At 37.3% G+C, this 20,697-nt stretch overlaps 1 protein-coding gene across 1 annotated transcript in view; it reads right to left on the bottom strand.

Moving 5' to 3' along the window:
* MYO16 (myosin XVI) overlaps positions 1-20,697 on the bottom strand; it is a 299,406-nt gene that overhangs the window by 226,557 nt on the left and 52,152 nt on the right. The window contains exon 4 of the mRNA XM_086482083.1: positions 5,898-6,006. Coding sequence (XP_086338209.1) covers positions 5,898-6,006 — 109 coding nt within the window. The remainder of the gene's footprint in view (positions 1-5,897; positions 6,007-20,697) is intronic.

Raw genomic sequence — 20,697 nt, 5'->3', positions numbered from 1 at the left:
TCATGTATGGTATTCTATACTCAGGAATTCTCTGCAAGATCTTAATGTGTTATGTCTAGGTGCTGTTGTGAGAGAGCAGTAAAAGCAGGCTACTCAACACGTGCCGGGGAGCCAGGAGCTGAGGGTGAACACAGGGCAGGCAGGGCTGTGTGCTTGCTGACCAGGACACAGCTCCACAGTACCCGAACAAGAAAATCGAGCAGGTCTGGTGATGGGAATCAGGGCCAACTGAGGGTCCTGTGATTGTCAGAAAAGCCTCTAGCAACAAATCCAGACAAATTGGGTGAAGCCAGGAAGCCAGTCAGTAGTTCAGGGTTGGGATCAGCAAGGTTCATCGCTACGCATAGGGATACCTCAAACAAGGACCAAGGGCAAGGACCTGAGCTTAAATGTGGCTCCCCAGCCAAAGGATGGGTGAAAGATCAAGACAAGGCTTCTCCCAGCTATGCCTCACAACTTAACTCTTTCCTTAGCTGACTGCTCCCAAGTTACATGGCTGTACCATATCAGAGCTGGCTTTGAGCACAGGCATCCTGGGGTTAGGGGAGAACACATTGCAGGGCCTGTGGGTGCACTCTGGGCACTGGAATTCTTTTTCTAACTTGCTAAAGATTATAGTTTCAGGAATTTTATAAAAAATTATAATTTATTTCTGGTGGTAATAGAATTAGATTGTTCATCTGTAAGTTGTTTGAAAGGATATAAAAGGGCATCCCCAGCTTCTGATGTTCTTCACAATCTTTTTCCAAATCTTTGCAAAGCCTATTAGTCAAGGAGGTGCCTGTTTTCCTTCTAGTGTCAGTTACAAAGTACATCATAAACTACTGGCTATAACTTAAGATGTTAATTCAAGTGCCAAAAGTCTGCATGGTGAGTTTAAAGGTTTTCCCTTTGATATAAACATATGGGTAACAAAACGTTTCCATATGACGGACTTTTTTCGTTAATTTACTTTCAAATGCCCGCACATTTGCGTGCTGGAAACACACAAATATTAAGAGGAGTATAAGACTTCAAAGTCAGTTCCCCAAGAGTAGAAAATGTAAAAATTAAGGTAACTTATTCAAGCTTATATTAGAAAACACAAAGGGCAAAGGAAGACAGATGAACATTCTCAACTATAATATTTTCAATGTGTCACGTTGTTCTGTTTGCTTCACTTTTAGGACTTGAAGGGACCTACTGAAACTTCTCATTTGGTCCTCTGTTCTCACTGGCAACATCATCACCTAATACCTATCATCAATTAATCAAGCTCTCCACAGAAAAGAAACAAATTTTTTGTATGTGATAATCTTATGAGTAGGTGGTTCCCAATCAGTAAGAATCAGAGTGAAAAAAACTTTGAACCACCCCAAGGTTGTTTGGTTCTGGTTGCTTGTTTTTCTTGCAACCTACTGCAACCATTCTATTAACAGGAAATTTGTAAGCAGAAATCAAGATAACATTGCATATGGTTCTAAAACAGAAAATATATCAGAGTATTTAGTTTTGGCTTAAATTCACTGATGTTTAGTGCTAACAATCTGTATATGTTGACATTTTAGTTGGTTCTTATTGTAGTATGTTAGCAATTATTCCTTAATGTGTTTGAAAAGACTTTCATAGTTTTAAATATGAAAGTCTAAAGCAGTACTTTTATGAAATACATTGATCTGTATCAATTGCTTTTCTTGAGTGTACTGAAGAAATGAAATATGATTTTTTCCCCCTTGTTGGGTTACTAGATCTGTTTAAGAGTTTCTGTAGCACTACCTCAATGTACACATCTTTTTTGGAAACAAATTACATGGTGAATGTGTCACCTCCCTTCACTCGTCAAATCGGATCCAAGAAACCTTTGCCACTCAATTGTAGTTTATATCTGAGTCATCTAAGGCAATATGCAACTAAATACCAAGAAAGGAAGGAAACAAAAATGTTGCATTCTTCAAAACATTAAATATTTAAAACTGCCCAAAAGGAAAAGGAGGAAAGTAAGGATCACATGCCATAATCAGAGTTTCAGTGACACGCATCTACAGTAGAACATTCTGTATCTAAAGGCACAGAGCACACACTAGCAGTCATTTAAAGTTTGATTTTTTAAAATGGCATTAATACAACAAAAGCTTTGCCTTAAAATATAAAGCTGATACTAATTTAAAGAAAGGTTACAGAAGGTGCCAGGTGTACTTTCTCAGTGATTCCAATAATCAACCAGGTTCAGAGTAAAACAGGACAAATAATGGGAAAAAAAACCCCAACCTTTTTACACTTCCCAATATTTTAATTTCATCTCTGGAGGGAGACACTTCCTAGAGGTAAATAATGAAAGGACAAGAGGCTACAGGTGTCAGTTCCAACAAAGAAAATTTCAACTGAAAATCGTAAGGAAAAAAAATAACATGAAGATGACTCAGCACTGGAATGGGAGCCCAGAGAGATCATAGAATCTCCAACCCAGCATGGCCCTAGGTAACCTGGGCTACTCTCAGTTGGCCTTGCCTTGGCTGGATGTTGTAGCGGATGGCCTCTTATTTTTCAAAATCCTGAAATGTCATGACTTTCTTTTCATAGCAAAACAGGAAGACCAGTAACATGTAAAGCCAATGATATCTTGACGCAGACAAATTTAACTGTGTTTACTGGTGTTTTCCTAACGGTTGGTCAAATGAATAACCCTTCTGCTCTCTAGTGGCAGTATTTCCTAGAACTCTACCAACAGTGATAGGAATTTAGACACCAAAGCTAACATGTAGGCACCTACACATAGACTTGTAAATTTAAATATCATAACTTTAAACTGAATCCCATCCTATGTAGCAGGCTTCTACGTCTCTAGCCCTTCCGGGCTCCCTTCATAGCACTTGGAAAGAAGCATGCAGTTCAGATCTTAATTTACATGACCCATTACAGACACTACCTTTGAAGCATCTCTTTTGCTCTAAGGAGGGTTTGCTGCAGAGTGACTACGAGACACTTGATTTAGATAAATCAACCCCAATAAAGTCCTGGAGCTCAGCAGCAAACTAGGCTTCTGAGTGCTCCTAGGACATGATCAAATATCACACAGTTAAGCTATTTCCACCACTTTTCTAAATATGAAATTGCATGCTATATTTTCCCTACCCTTGATTAGTGATATCTTAAATGACACCTACAGTGACTACTAGAACTACCACTCAACACAGTGGATGCTCTTAATATACAGTGGGTATGTACCTCAACTTGTTTTCTCTTAGGTAAGTGAAGTCTGCTTATTCCTTTCTTCAGTCAACAACTAGTTTCAGTATACAATGTAATATCAGTTACATAAAATAATGTAAAAGCTGATTTCTGTACAGGAAAAGAGAATATTTTAATTAAATACACAGAATTTCATGTAGACTTTGTCAATATAATCTCCATATAATGTCCTGATGAGCTATATTCTATAACAAGAATATAGTATGAAAGCTTTCAGGCAGTTGTTAGAGGATTAACTTTATTTTGCACTTGTGATACTCCTGTGCCCTAACAGATCATGTACAAACAGAACTCAAAGACATAATTAACTTCAGTAAACATGAAAAAATATTTTAAAATATATAAATCACTAAATGCATCTAAGGCTATTGTTATCAACTATGGCTCTAGACCTTCCGCAGAGTAAATTAGGTTATCTTCGACAATGAAGAGGGAGTTCATAGATCATAGAATGTGTTGGCTTGGAAGGGACCGCTAAAGATCATCTAGTCCAGCCCCCATACAATAAGCAGGGACATCTCTAACTAGGTCAGGTTGCTCAGAGCTCCATCAAGCCTGACCTTGAATGTCTCCAGGGATGTGGCTTCCACTGCCTTTCTGGGCGCTCACTAAGATCTGTAGTGCAGCTAAACAGATACAGTGAACTACCTCAGTGATGAAATCTGTAAGAAATTATAAGCACCCAAGACCTCTAAGAACTTTAATGTCCCCAATTAACAAAGTTTTCTGTAGCATCAAAGCTACTTGTTCCAATCTTACTTTGTTTCATAGAATCATAGAATCATTCAGGTTGGAAAAGACCTTTGAGATCATTGAGTCCAACCATCAACCCCACTCTATCAAGTACACCCCTAAACCATATCACCACGCACCACATCTAAACAACCTTTAAACACATTAAGGGATGGTGACTCAACCACCTCCCTGGGCAGCCTACTCTTTTATTTTTTTTCTTGTTAGCTGAGTCATAAGGCACTTAATTTTATTTTTCTCTGTGAACTCTGCAATTAGAGACAATGATTGGAGCACAGTCTATTTTACACAGGAATCTCTTCTTAATGTTGTAAACCAGCCTGCATAACTGAATGCAGAACATTAAGGACACCTTGTAGGAATGCAGGGAAGTACAGAGATTAGGGAAATGTGCCTTATACTTTGTATTTAAAGGATGAGACTATAGGCGGGTATTTAACAACACTACAGGCTGAAGATGGTATTTACTATAGGATGAGCTAATGCTCCAAGATTTTTGGCCATGGCATTGCTCTGTGTTAGGGTATGCATATGCAGATATGCATGGGGATTACTGCACTGACGAAGGCTTCACAAAAACAGTCTGGACAATTCAAAGTAATTCATACTTATCCAGACAGCTTTATTTCCTTCAAGAATTCCCTCCTCAATTACTATTAACCATGGTAGGCTATACAAATTTTTCAGAAGATACTAATTAAATTTCACAAACTAAGAGTGAAATAAGGGTACTTTGAGCTGCTTATTGTTATAAAAAGAACAGCAACAGACCAAGCAAAGTTGATTGGCATTTTGTCATGGGCATTTTGTCATTGACCACCCAAAGGATTTCAAGCAGTACTGCAGTTAAAGGGTAGGATTGATCTACCCTAACAGTCTAATACTAAGACCAATAAACCACTACTTGTCAACCTAAGTTCTTACTAGTCAGCAAAAGAAACCATCCTGGAAGTCAGTTCTCCTCACCTAGCCAGGTTAGAAAGAGCTGAAACAATAAATTCATTTCCCATTTCTCTCTATTGACCAAAATAAAAGGTCTGGAAAAATTAGTTCAGCCTTAGCTCTCTAGAGTTAGTAGCAGTAGATCTCACCTTCATAATGTTTAAGTTTTTTTTCTTTGGAAACTTCCCACATTCACAGAATCATTGCTTAATGAGGAATGGCGCCTCTCCTACTTACTGGAAAAGATGTAACACTGAAATCTCACTTTAGAACCCTTATCTAAGTTTGGAACTGGTGAATAACAAACCCTTTTTTTGAATACAGCTCCTGTCATCTATAACATATTAAGCATACTTCATAATAGAAATCTAGATACAGTATTTTCTTAAGACAAAACAAAATTGATATTTTTGAATAAGTAATTGGGAAGTAGTAGCAAGGAATTATGAAATAATACAGATGAGCCTGTGAGTGAGCGGCTGTGTGGTGTTTGGCTGGTGGCCAGGTTTAAACCACAACAGTGATAAAGTTTCATATATATTTCCATTTCAATGATTTTCAGAGATTTATTTATTTAACAGTCTGTCACTGGAAAAAAATATACTCTGAGGCTATACAAAACTCACATATGAAATGAAACAAAATGGGAAACCTGGTCCTCACACTGTTAAATTAGTTGTTTCAAAAGCTTCTGCATTACTGCCTTTTTTCTGCTTTGAATTCACATTCTTGTATCTCCCTATGAGTGGGAAAAAAGCAGATCTGACATGACCACTGCCACTAATCTTTGTTAGTTGTTCCAATCTAAATTCACTGAAAACTTAAGTGATTCCAAATCACCTTCCTCTTCTTCATCTCCAGACTAATACAGTTCCGTTGGCTTCAGTGCTGACTTACATTAAGTCAATATTGATCCTTTTCATTTTTATGTCATGTTCAATAAAAACATTCCAGAAGCTGAAGAGCTGACTTACCATTCTCTTCCAAGTACATCAGAAGGATGCTGCTAGATTCAGTCCCTTCTATGGCATAATCAAGTGCAATGTTTCCGTTAACATCTTGCAGCAGCACATTTGCTCCAGCCTACAGACAACAATTTAAAAAAAAATAGGATTTTGTAGTGAAATCTCAAAACACTACTGAGGTTCTTATACATTCACATTCAAAAACACTTCAAAGCTGGGGTTCTTAGGCAGCAGGCTGATTATAACCTAAAACAAAACAAAACAAAACGTACAAAAAAGCAAAGACAAAATAAAATTCTTGATTGTCAAAAAGGGCTGGCTTTTCTTGGGACAGCTGATGCTGTTGCCACCTAGGTGTCCAGCCTGCCTTTACTGCACAGATGTCTGAGCTGCTCATCAGTGAGTTTTGGAACCACCACCATTTGCATCACAGCATTTTCAAGTAAAGTAAGCTGTCACCAATCACAGTCTGCCTTAAAACACTACACAGTAAACAGCAGTGGTTCAAAAGCTGATTGACAAGCAGCATGGACACCCATGCAGTAGAGATGGGTAGACAGCTGGTAAGGGTAACCTTGTCAGCCAGCCCAACCTCTTATGCCCTCATCCATCAATCCAACCTCAAAGAGAACCATCCCTTGCTAAATAGAATTGTCATTTGTCACCAACTGGAGATAGTGAAAGTGAGCTTGATAATTTCAACTGTAGTCCCGAAAGGAGACATGCTGACATTTCTGTAAGTTTCATTCAAAATTCAATAAAAGGACAGGCAACTAAAAGGAGCTATTGGGGGTGGGGGCAGGGAGGATGGAAATAGATTAATGAGATGCTTGAAAAGAAACTACCAGCACGACAAGAAAACTTGCATTTTCTGTGTTAAAAATTGTCAGTGTAAAAATTTGCACTATGAAGGCCAATTTTAAATTACTTTTTTTTGACGTAAGAAAGCTCTCATCTTATCCTTAAAAATATTACAAATGTCTGGCAGACACAAAAGTTTACCTTACCATTGTAAGGTAAAATGTCATGTATCTTCTTTAAGAGGCCATAAATTTAATTAACTTCAAGTGTTCCCTGTATGGCTTTTAACTGCAAGGAATTATGAAATAAGAGTGACCTCTGGTAAATTTAATTATTTTTCTTACCAGCTTGTATGATAAAAAGTTTAGCTAATAAAAATGAGGACAGCTTTTCTTAAAACCACAGCAGCAGAGGTTAACTGTAATAAAGAATTATTAATAGAAGGTACGACTGCTTCTTTCAGGAGCTTACTCTGTAAGTACTGTATCAAAGAAAAACTTGTAATGGGCTCAGCTCCTGGCTCAGTGAAATATGACATGAAAAACTAGTGAATTGTTGTAGACTTCATAACATCAAACCTAGGGTGTTGAAACTGGACTGCTAGTCTGAGGTGATCTGAGTTCCCATCATAGTCATGAAGGGACGGACAGACATCAATGAATGACTCACCTCAGCTATCTCAAACTCCTCAGACATTCTACTAGACAGTGTCCTATACAGCAAAACAAACTAACCTGCTACAAAATATACTACTTTTAGAGTCTGTCTTGTTGCACTGTTTGTAAGGGGAACCTAGAGAGCAAATTTAGATGCATACCTTTTAAATTGTTAATTGAGATTAGATGACAGGAGTTGACTCTCACACTTAGTGAAAAGGAATGGAAGGAGACTTATAAGGGAAGGGACTTACAAGGTATAAAATCTTATATTCATTATAATGCTACAAAAATAAATTTCTACTTGCCTGTCCTGCCAGACAAAATTCAAAGGATGATCAAAAATCAAATAAAGGATGGTTTTGAAGATCATAATATTCTTGCAGAATGGTTTAACAACTATTTATTGCACTTGTTCCACTACTAGGAAATACGATTTTTTTTTTCGTTTTGCTTTTTAGTCACTGACCCATGAGAGTCTGCTGGTGATCATAGAATCAAGGAAGTGACACATTTTGGTATCTAGTTGACTTGCATACAACAAAAAAGCACAGAGTCTTGAAGGTACCTGTCTTCCCCTGCATGCAAATAATCTCCAGGCAATGTCAGAAGAAGGTCAGAAGGATAACAATAAAACAAACCTACATACATTTTCTTCCTTATTAAGAAACCAAAAGACCTTTGACATATTAAAATCAGTAAAAGTACAATCATTAACTTGGCCAGCAGCACACTTTTCCTTCCACTCTGAGACGTAATGTCACTGAATAAGGACATAACATGGAATTACTCAGCTCCAAGTATTTTCTATTGGGTAATTCTATATTAATTAGTTTCTTAAGAACTGGTTTTACTGCTCCCAAACAGAAGGTCAACATTGGTAAAAGCTATGGCAGTAGAGGTAGAAGAAGCTCTCAGAATTCAGGTAAAGAAGCAATTCTGGACAATGGTGCACATTTAAAAGTAGTATCTTGTTTCAAAACAAAATATTTTGTGTTTTTTAATAATAAGTATTTTTAATATGGTGTATCATCCCTACCTCCCAGTTTTGTATCATCTGTGAACTTATTGAGGGTGTGCTCTGTCTCACTGTCCAGGTCTTTAATGAAAACCTTGAATAGGACTAGACCCACTATTAACCTGCGAGTTACACCACTAGTGAATTGCCTCCAGCTGGACTTTATACTGCTGATCAGAACTTTCTGGGCCTGGCCATTCAGACAGTTTTCAATCCACCTCACCGCCTACTTACCTAACCCATATTTTGTCTATAAGGATGCCATGGGAGACAGTGTCAAAAGCCTTACTAAAATAGAGGCAAATGACATCCATTTCTCACCACTCACCCACGAAGCTAGCCACGTCACTGGAGAAGGCTGTTTGACTCATCCAACTTCAGCAAATTTTAAGAACTGTATCAAACGTTTTGAGAATAGCTACAAACACTGTGAATTGTGAAGTCCGTCACTGGCTATAAAACAAGTTTTGCATTGGGGAATTTCACTTAATTTATTGGTCAACTAACAAATTTTTAATTACTGATTCTGCTACCGAAAAATAGAAACAGGCAAACAAACAAACACTTAGAGAACTACACTTGGAATCCTCTCCAGGCACTGCTCCTCCCCCTTCCCGTCTCCAGTCCTCTTGCTGCCCGCACACTGTGCCTGCAGTGGGCAGTGAGGGAGATTTGGATCAGCATGTTGTGGTTCCTCCTCTTTGGAGGCTGCTTGTTTCTTCCTCCACTGCTCTGGCAAGGCTCCTTCACTGGTCACAGTCCTGCCAGAGGTATAACTCCCCCTGAGTCCTCTGCTCAGTCCCCGCTTGGGCAGTTCTTTCACTCCAGCTCTGCTTGCAGACCCCCGTTGCTGGTGTCATGTGGGTTATACCCACTAGCAGACTCCAGTGTCCTTTAGCAAGAAAGCCATTCTAAGTATAGAAAGGTGGGAAATTCCACTGTATTTCCTTCCTTAGTGTATTGCACTATATCCTGTGAAAAAGATGTGTGACAGGTTGTCACTATAATGCAAATTGTACACATCAATATTTTGAAGTGCTCAGAGTATGGACATTTCTTCCTGTTCACTATGATTACACATTTGCCTGTGATACATTGGAAATTACTCGCTGTTGAATGTGACACAGACTTTTCAGTTGCTCAGGATTTCTTTTATTCCCAGGCACCTCTCAGAGAGTTATGGCCAGTCCTGAATGCTGATTTGAAATCTTAGTTTCTAATTATAATGCAAAGTTCCCATTTAGTTACTTGTGTAAGTAAAGATAAGATGTCAATCCCACAGGTGGCAGAAGACATGGCAGAAGCTCACACAGGTAACTGGTAGGGGTCAGAGCAGAATAAAAGAAAGGGAGAGGCAAAGTAAGCAGCAGAAAAGCAGCAGGCTCAAGCAAAAGTACGGACAGAGCATGACAAAAATGTAGAACATGTTGCAGGTAGTAAATGGCACAAAGATCGTATCTTTAGTTCAAATTGATATGGTCAAAATTGTGCTAAAGAACTTGGTTGTTATTGTTACATATATGGCCTTGTAGCCCAGACAATAAGAAACCCAGATATGATTAGAGATGCAGATGGAATTCAGATTATCTGAATATAGTCTTACTTTGTTCTTAGGTTTCTATTCATAGCTCTTGAAGAAAATATGAAGAATACTGTCCCCAGACTGCTGATACTAGAGTTTTCAAATTTATATGTATATCTTGTTTATATTCAAAATGCAATTCTGTATTTATTCCATTTCAGTTCAAATGTTTTCTCCACCCGCTTGAATTCTGCATGCTGTGCTCAGTGTACACAAAAAGTTACTGGCTTACCCATTCCATACACATCCTCATTTTCAAGTAATTTCTCAGTAAAAAGATAAATATATTGCAAAACTTTATCCAATATATCCCATAAATATAAAAAAATATTCTGAGAAAAATATTTGTCTGCAATGATAAATTGCTTCTATTTCAGAAAGACTGTAGAAGGAACATTTTAAAATATATTATTAAAAAATGTTCCCGAAGACATCTAGTTCAATACGCAGAATGCAAAATGCAGCTGAAGTGCATACTTTGCTATGCAGAACAACACCCATACATAGAGAGAGAGCATATGAGAGTGAACTCTGGTGATCAATAGTAACTGAGTAGATGGTTCCAGATTTGCACACTATCCCCATATGACCAGAAATCAAAGCCTGCAGCCAAATAAAAAATACCTTTGGCTAGTGAAAGGAGATAAGATTTCCCTTCTGGTTCCAGAAATGATGATTCAAAAGACTTCAATTTACATTAGGATCACTTTACTGTGCATTATTTGATCCTGTTTTAATTTCTGCCTATTTGCTTGTTTGTAGAATCTCTGGTACGTTTTCATTTTAGATAAACTGAGTAGAATAGCTTAATTCCACATATATGCAAAACTGGTGACACTAAAGATTAGGTACTGAGTTTAGGAGCAATATAGTATCACGTAGGTTAGATGTGAACAGTTTCACAGTACCAATCTGAGCGCACACCCCCATTTTTTTTTCCAGCATTAATTAGTTTGAGATAATTTCCCTTCAGTGGAAGAGAGATGAACAACTTCAGATTCCCTGTAGAGTACATGATACGATGTACTTTCCCACTATAACTTATCCCGTGATCACACCCTTGTATAGCTAAATTTCTAGCTAATTTAGGATACCACTTTGCACACCAGGGTGTAGTAGGAGCTGAACTCTTCCTTCCCAAATAATATTCCAGAAGATGGGGAAAGAAGCAAATAGCTTCTGAAGTCTGAGCACTATCAGAAATTTCGATTTTCAAGAACTTACAAAAAATAGTAACTTCATCACATGTGAATGGACTGTGAGCATAGCCAGAGCCCTCTACAGCGCTCTGCCCCTATACAACCTACCCCTCGCCACTTTGCCAAAACGCAAGAGTATAATGCAGTCACAAACTCTAAAGAGCATGTTGCTATAGCTATATTCCAGTGGATCAATGCCAAACTCTCACTTGTAAGAGTTGATTCCCATATTCTACATTTGGGAAGCCTAATTTGTGATACCGTTAACTCACAAGCAATCAATTTATTTTTCATTTTCTCCAGCAATCTCTTTTTTTTTTTTCAGAATTAATTGAAATCTAAAGATCAATTTAACATGCATGGGGCAAACCTTTAATGAAATATTTGATTTTTAAAAGAGTCTTAAAACTTCCTTCTTCTGTGCAACAGATGTATGTTTATCATCTATTTACTAGCTAGCTAATAATCCTTGCTACTCTTTCTTCTTCCCGATGTTTCTTATACATCTTATCTCATGATTACCAAATGAGAATATATCTACCTACTATTACTGGACAAAGAATAAGGACCCAGGAATCTCCATTCTGAGGAATGTGTCCTTCTTTACAGATTTAATTTATTTCTTTCCTCTTGTCTCTCTGAATTCCACAATATTTTGCATATCAGCAGCCCAACTTCATCCGTATAGGTTAAAATGACATTCTCCTAACACTTTATGGACACAATTAAAGGCAATTTTGTGGGAAGAAGGGCTGTGGGTTTAGACCTTCTCCAACCACCTCCTATATTTAGGGACAAAGTTCTAACCACTAGGTTGTATGTCCAGAGACATAATACTATCACAACTGTCTTGTCTGCAATGTAATCTGATTCAGGCATTCTTAGAGGACACCTACCATAATGAGGTTCCCCAGGAACTTGGGAAGGATTTGGGCATGTCTCTGCCTAGGTACTCACTCTTGCTTAGCTCCCCAGATAGGATGCTTCAGCTTATGCACCCAAGGAACTTTCTGCTCACAAGGGTCAGCTGATTGAACTGCTTTCTGAACCAGAGCCAGCATCCATCCATTTTAGATGGAAGTCAGGTAGACTCCAGAAAGTCTGAGTATGAGCCACTGATATTCAACCTTAAAGTCCTGTATTCTGTTCCATGCCTTAAATTATTCCTTTAAAGTTGTGTTCCACGCAGGTTATTTAAATATTTGAAATAACTAAGTAATTTAGCTTTATTCATATAGTAGAAAGTGCCAGGTGAGTTATAAAATATTTTTCAATACAGAAACCATGACCCAACCACTGCCTTTTTTACCTAGAATTACCACCATTGGCTTCATGAGGCTTTATGAAGGTAATCAGAAACAAAATATAGCCTGAGCAATATGTGTGGATATTAAAAAAGAAAAAAAAATACTGACACAGAAAAAACCATCTTGTTAATGTACCTGCTGCTACACACACAAAGAAAAAGTTTTCTCCTAGTAACAGGCTTATGCACAGCTGTTACTATGGTTCAAGTGCTTCACAGTATGCTATCCATGTGCAATTTGTGCAGTCACCTGTCACACCCAGCCCATTCCCCCCAAAATCCAACTTTCTAATATCTTTTATATTCTTATTTATATTAGTAATCTATTTTTATTCCATTCCACACACTCCATATATATAAATGTATACACTTATATGTGTGTAAATGTATCAAAATTTATATAATATTTCTCTCTTCTATGTTAACCTCTGTTCCAAAAGGGGAAGGCTAGCATTTTTTTCAGTAACAGCTCGGGCAATTCGCTTTTTCTTCATTTTTTTAAAACATAACCACATGATTTATCAATTGTTCCTTTTTATATGGTGATGTTAAACATGTAAGCAGACGAAGACTAACTGTAGTTCTTTACAAAACATTCGTGGCATTTCACCTCCTTTAACATGAGTAGTTAAATTTTCCCCCATTTATTGACCTAATTCTTCACATTCATTCCATTAAAAGGTTTTGCTCATTGAAGTATGTCGAAGGTTTATGTGTGCACATATGCATGCTCTCACATATAATATGGTTACTGTGTAATGGTACATCTTTTCAAAAGCCCTTAGTATACTATCAGTTAAAAAGAAAGCAACAATATCAGGTTATAATGTTCTATTTGCTTGTGAACAAGGAAACATACAGGAAACCTCACGTGCTCATGGGTTGCATGGTGCCATGCGATCTTGCTCTCTGACCTCAAAGGCTTGCATAAATTTTCATTAAAGATACCAAATCCCAGAAATCTAGCTGAGTCCTCTTTTTGTGGCTCCTATCGAACTTGTTTGACTGTCATTAACAAAGCGAAATGGACAAAGTTGCTCTACACTGTGTTTTAGGTCCTTAGCACTGAGTCTCACTTTTCACAAATGCAACATGCTAAGCAGAACAGGAACAGTTCTTAAGGCAGGGCTCAAAAACAGTCAAAGACATCTCCAGATTAGCAAACCACAGACAACGAAATAAAAGATTAAATGAGATTGAGCAGCTGCTCTCGGTTCAAAAGCCTGTTTTCCTTCCAATTCATTTCAACAACAGATTTTCTGTAGGCAGGAAATTATTTCACAGAAATAACAATTTAGTTACTAGAAGAGTTGGGAAAAGACAAATAAGGTTTTTAGTGATTACAATTATAGATCCTCTGTTGACAGTTCCCCTACTCGTTCCTGTCATAATCCAGGTTTACCTGCTTACTAAAATATAAACTGACACACATAAGCCGAGTTATGTCTTTGCTTTTCTCTTTTTGAGTATAGAACAATCTAGAAACTATTTTACTAAAGCCAGATACTGTCTCTCAGAATGCTAACTGCAGTCTTAATATTTTCATTTAAACTTTTCCCAAATAAATCTTTAAGGAAGCCCCTTCCCCAAGACACCGCAGATTCTTAAGATATTTGAGGTATAGTTAATCGATCTCTATCAACTTGAGTAAAGAAAGGATTCCTGTTCCAGAACAGTCAAAAGAAGCCCATGAAAAAGCCAGCTATCGCCTGAGCAAATTCAGGACTAGGAGTCTGCCATGCAGCTTACTTATTTCTAAATTTTTAGTTTTATTCCTCCTCCCCCTGGGCTTGATGGAGAATGGAAGAGGGATCACAAATATTTATAAGCCATCTATAAAGATACATAAGTTCCAGTATAGTCCATGGCAAACAGTACAATCACCTCAAAGCTGCTCTAGCTTCTGTTTTGGCTCTAATGACCCTTAATATAGCCTGCCAAAAGAAAAAAAAACAAAAAACATATTCCCTTTATGGAAGACAACAATAGGACTGATAGAAAACCATTCCCCAAATAGGGATATCTGTTACACAGCTAATCCTAGTGGCCTCTTTTCTTTCATATATTGCAAAGGAAAACAAATAAATTAAAATTTCAGCTGTACAAACCAAACTTTTTGCAAGCCTGTCCTTTCTCCTTTTTAAGGCAGTTTCTACCACTGCAGCCTAAGGGACACGCCTGATCTTCGACTAAGTAGGAATTTCGGTCAGTCAAGACTGATGACTTGAGTTTCAAAGTACTATGTTTTACAAATAATAAACTATAACTTCTCTCAGGCAGTTAAGTTACTTGCAGGTAGTTAAATTCCACATCCAAACACCAATTCCCCGCCACCTCCCAACTGTAACGGATAGAAGACCTAGGCATAACTTTTCCAAAATAACAGGTTTTCCTCAGTAAATTCTTATTTATTGAAACCTGAACTTTTAAAAATATTGAAGAAATGCAAACAGCAGTCTCATCATGTAGGAGTTTCCAAATTGAAAATATTTTCTTCCTTTCTTTCCAGTAATCTGAAAATAATCTGAACAAGAACCCAAACTCCATACAGTGATTCAGAAGTAAAAGCCCTAATTCACAAATAAAAATAACAGCTGAAAAGATCTAACTGTGTCTATCGTGCTTGCAATTTGATACACGAACAAATGGTCCCTGCACACCTTACACGGCCTTGTGTAGTTATAGAGAAAATGCAGGGAACAAATCCTCCTGCTCAGCTGATTTCCTCCATGGTAGAGCATCATGTCAAGGCATATTCATCAAAACAAATTTTCCCTTAATACCACTGGAAAAACCTCTCACTTCCTTTTAAATGGACTTGCAGAAAGCACAGCTGTGTAAACTGGGCTGGCCCAGTGCACCAGTTACAGGACTTCTTCCATAACCTTAAATCAATGGTTACTTGCAGCTCTTCTGAAACAGGAGTTCCCACCTCTAACAAAGGAAAGATACTGATGATCAGCTGTCTGAAATATTTGTTCTATTTCAGAGCTTTAAACTCTTTAAGGGTTGCTACTGTCTATAAACCCATGCCTGTCGCATCACCAAAATTATTCTTTCACAAGAAGCAGGAATCGTCTGCCATCTGGACGAGCTTAACTTGTGATATAAGTAAAGGTTTGAATAAATTTTCGGCATGTCTGATCCCACATCATAAAAATACAAACACAAAGTGCAATCCCTTACGTCTGTGAGAACACAGACTACAGAACCAAAGCTGAATTCAGAGCCTTGTAAGTGCCCTCCAGGCACACAAAATAAACTGAAGAGGAGAACTCGCATATCTCCAAAAAGACGCTTTAAAGGAGATCAGGAAACAATTCAGTGCCAAAAATTTTATGCCAATACCCTTTCATAATTGCATGAAATATATGCATGTGTGTTAATATAAATTTATGCTAGGCCATTACTACTCGCTTTTTTCCCTCATAGCTACATGCTAGACAAGTCAAGGAACCTTCATACAAATGCAGTTGAAAATTCACTCATCCTTGTGTAAGTAAAGAATCTCAGCTGCCATGTGGACACAAGTTCTTTAATTCATGGTAATTCTGGATGCCATGTTGCAGAAACAGGCACCAAAATCTAAATATGCAACCTAAGTCCCGGTCAAACCAGACTTTTTTGTAACAACCTATAAATGAGGCATTTTAACCTCTGTGACACATTAGTTAAGAAAAAAATAAATGTGCCAATAGAGTGGGTATTTATAAAAAGCGTCATATAGATGTACACATATGAGACCACCAATGCCTACAGAAATACTCAACTGTATTTGAGAACGTACTTCTTGTTAAATTACTTCACATGAATAATAAAAACAGTACTTTAAAATCACTAAAGTTCCACAACCATTATGACAATCATTTAATTCATGAATAAGGCATCTTTTCCTTAAACTAATAGAATATAGGCAATGTCAGTTCACAGAAAAGATTTTCAGTAGAGTTAAAAAAGAAAAAAAAAGTCTGTCATGGCACATATTACAGATTGCTTGACAGGCATAGTCTGTTTGACTAATGCATTCAGAAGATAAAAGAATTAGCACTGATGACTGAAAACTAAAGACCAACATTTTCCCATCTGTTTGTGCACCATGGGGACTTAAATTCCGCCCATCAGCTGGAAGGCATGTAAAAGGCAAATAAAATCCCACTTGGTTCCAGTACTGAACACTTCTGATAACACTGCGGAAGTATAGTATGCTTTCAATAGCATTTTTCAAAGTAAAATACAAGTAAGCACACATTTAGGAGATGAAAAGTTAAAATACACTAACCCAGAAGCTATCAAACAAAAAATAATGTACATTTCTCAAGTTACCGCTATTTCCATGCCTGAGCACTACAACATTCATGAGAATTTGGGAACATTCTAATAATTCTAAATGCATACAGATATTTATTTGGATCTTAATTAGCTGGCAAGTCAGCTTTCATGGTGGTTCTTCACATTCTGACTCCTAGCATACATCACCAAGGTTTCTTGGAATTTAAGGTCTCCATTTCTAAGCTAAATGAGGTCTGGTTTCCTTGACTTAGCTTTACCTCAAGGAATTATTTTTGTTTCTTCTCTACTCCTACATAAATTTCTGAAAACATGCAGAAACATCCAGTTAGTTTGATTAGAAATCGGACAGACAGAATTATTTTTGTTAGATCCATTTCTGCTTATCTACTTCCATCCATCATTCTGTATTTTTCCAACAACTTCAACTAATTATTCTTAACATAATCAAAATCTGTAGCTCGAATGTATGACCAAATTTTGTCATAAAATTTGAACACTAATTTTATCAGCCTTGGTATCTTCTTCATATGTAAGCATTGCTGGTTTTAAATCTATGAGAAAAGAGGCCACATTAATATCTTTTCTCTTGCTCTTGTTGGCTAGATGCAAGAACAAGGATGGAACACTTTAGACTAGCCACAGTGTAGGGCAAATGAAGTTATAGGGCTTCTGGTGTGACACTGATTTCCATCAACAAGCGTGGACCATGGGCAGAACAAGTTCAAGTCCAGTACTAGGGCTCCCACATAGCCATGAGTTTAAATATCCAATTCTCCACTCTTTGCATGTATGTTTTATTCAAACAAATGGCAGGAACCAAACTTGCTCTCAAGATATGCACTTGTCTTAATGTAAATCAATATTTCAATACTCTACCTTCCAAAAAATTGCCTTGCATTTAAAACAAAAAAAGAAGATGATATTAAAGAGCAGCTAGTGAAGAATTATATATCCATCATTCTCATCTCCAAAGCCAAGCATGACAAAAAAACCCCAGTACCTGTGTTTCTTTCTTTCTTTCTTTTTTGTTTATGGACATACCTCTTGGGTCAAATTACCTCTTGCACAGTTTTAGTGAGGTCTTCTCAGAAAAGAGACAAAAAAAATGATGCATTAGGGTATCAGGAGGGTGCTAAATGCACAAAGCAGCTCCTTTTTTTTGCTTAGTACGCAAAAAAAATTAATTGGGATAATTATATGAATTGGATGCACCAGTTTGAATGCCACAAAAATAAGCTAAGACATACTTTTTTCAAACCATTTGCTTTGAAAGCAAGAAAAAATTGACCAGAAATCTCAGAATGTATTTTTTCACTGTAATTTAGAATTAATACTGGAAGCTGAAATGACAATAAAGAAATTATAGCAAAAATCTATTTGTATGATATTATATCACAAAGAAAAGTTCTCTTTGCCTAGACAGCATTCAGTTCTATTTTTAAGACACTAAGGCAAAAATGCAAAAGATCAGAATGAGGTCAACAAAAAGGGTGGTTGAAGTACAGAAGGACGGGTATTTAACTTGATATTGCCAGCTCTCAAATTATTTGGCAAGAAAAGGGAATTAGAAGGGAACCTTCAAAGAGCATTGATGACTAAAGACTAAAATTTTCCCATCTGCTTGTGCACATGGGACTTGCACACTCCGCATCAGTAGCTGAGCTTATGGAAAAAAATGAAATTATTCAAGCACTGAATGCCTCTGATAACAGTACAGGAGCACAATTTCTTTTCATTTTTATTTTAATTGTAATCATTAAAAATGATGACAAGCACATAGAAAAATGATCAGTCCTTGTCTCATAATACTGCAATAAAAGGTCACTTTATAAAATTATTGCCTTTTATTTTTAGAACAAAAAGAAGGAAATTCTCCTTCACACAGCAAGGACTGAACGTTTGGAATTCCCTGTCGAAAATTCTTTGAGTCTGACACGACAGTTAGAGTTAAAAGTTACTTTATAATCATTAATAAACCTTGTAATTACATAAGGTCAACCATATCTTGTATTTTAGGAAATAAAAGATCACTCCCTGGGATCAGTAAGAACTGGCATTTGTGTACAACATTGGACAGTTAGGAAGGCAGTTTTATTGTAGGCAGAATGGGGATAGGAAGCATCCTCTGACTATCAACTATACCACTGTTAAGTACAGGGCAGTACAGGGCTCAAATAGGAAAATAGGACAGTGACTATTAGCTTTTATAAGTTCCTTGTGTGTGTGTGTACATGAATGCATATATATATGGAGAAGTAGTCATACATACAGATATATATACACACACTCCAGACAAAACAGCCAAGGAAAGTTCTGCCTAGTAGCTTCACTCAAAGGTTTTCTGACCCTGACCCACCAAAGTTGAAGGCAGAAGAAACAAAACAAACCCATGGAGCAGCAAAGAAAGGAAGCTCATTTTGACGGCTCAATAAAGACTGGAAGCTGATTTTGAGGAGCTGGTAGCTTGCAGGCTCAGTCTAAGTAACATAAATTGTGGAATTTAAGCACCTCAGGATGTTGAGGTGCTGGAGAGAGTGCAGAGAAGGGCAACAAAGATGGTGAAAGGCCTAGAGAATAAGTCTTACGAAAAGCAGCTGAGGGAACCGGAGCTATTTAGTCTTAAGAAAAGGAGGCTGAGGGGAGACTTTGCTGCTCTCTACAACTACCTGAGAGGACATTGCAGAGAGTTAGGTGCTGGTCTCTTCTCACAGGTAATTAATGATAGAACAAGAGGGAATGGACTCAAGCTGCACCAGGGTAGGTTTAGAATAGGCTGCCCAGGGAGGTGGTTGAGTCACCATCCCTTGATGTGTTTAAAGGTCGTTTAGATGTGCTGCTTGGAGATGTGGTTTAGGGGTGTAGTTGGTAGAGTAGAGTTGATGGTTGGACTCGATGATCTCAAAGGTCTTTTCCAACTTGAATGATTCTATGATTCTATGAATTCAATCTAGCTAGGGGCAAAATCAAAAACCTTGCTTAAGATGATTGTCTTCTCCTTACTCTCTCTATGTAGAAAGCTAGTCTTTTCTTCCCGTCTATGCACACTGTCGTATTCATGACTATATTTATGCAACTTGGAAAATACAGATGCTGAATGTTTTGATTTTTGTTCTCTGGTCCACCCTGAGATTACATACAGAGACACAAATAGATCATACACACACACAAATAAATTTATTTATGTAAATGAAATATGCTTCAAATGGCACATGGAAATAAACAGCACTACTTCAGGCATAACATTAGATTTTACCATTTTACTGATGAAGAAAAAAAAGTCAAAGTCTACATTAATGTATATACTTGTACAGTAAAAATAAAGAAAAGTCTGTACTGCATGTCTCTGGTATAAAAAGCAAGAGATTAAACAGTATGTAATAAATGATAGCTGCGTACAGTGTATAGTTTCTGCAAAGATAAATGGATTCATTTCATGCAAGGAACTAAGAGTACAAAACTGCTAATTTAACTCAGTTAATTTGCATTTTTGTTATGAGACAGATTCATTGTGTTGATTGATAACGTCAACATATTCCCAGAGTACAGGGAAGTGACTGTGTAGCAGCTTAATCTGCACTCAGGGTGACGCTGTCCTGCTGGTTAGTAATTAAATCTACACACTCTACACACAAGTCATCATGTGAAATACCAAATGAATTCAGGAATTTTAGTATGCCTGTCATCTTAATACAGAACTGGCTTCTCAGAACATCGGCGTGTAATTAGAGAACTCGCCAGACAAGCAGATTACTCTATTATTTTCCTGTGTTTGAGTAATGGATGAAGCGCAGCACATATCAAAAACTTCCAGCCATAAAGAGCAGTAACTTGCTGTGTGGGACTGCAGTAAGTTACTCCCTAAACAACTATGAGGGAAATACACATCCCATGCCAAATTTTCTCACTGATTATATTAAAAGGAAAGCGTACACTTATAAAACCTACCAACACAAGCAT

Source organism: Leptosomus discolor, chromosome 1, assembly GCF_034619465.1.
Source record: "Leptosomus discolor isolate bLepDis1 chromosome 1, bLepDis1.hap2, whole genome shotgun sequence".
Classification (NCBI taxonomy): Eukaryota; Metazoa; Chordata; class Aves; order Leptosomiformes; family Leptosomidae; genus Leptosomus; species Leptosomus discolor.
The sequence above is the reverse complement of the archived record's forward strand: the minus strand, read 5'-3'. Positions and strand labels throughout refer to the sequence as shown.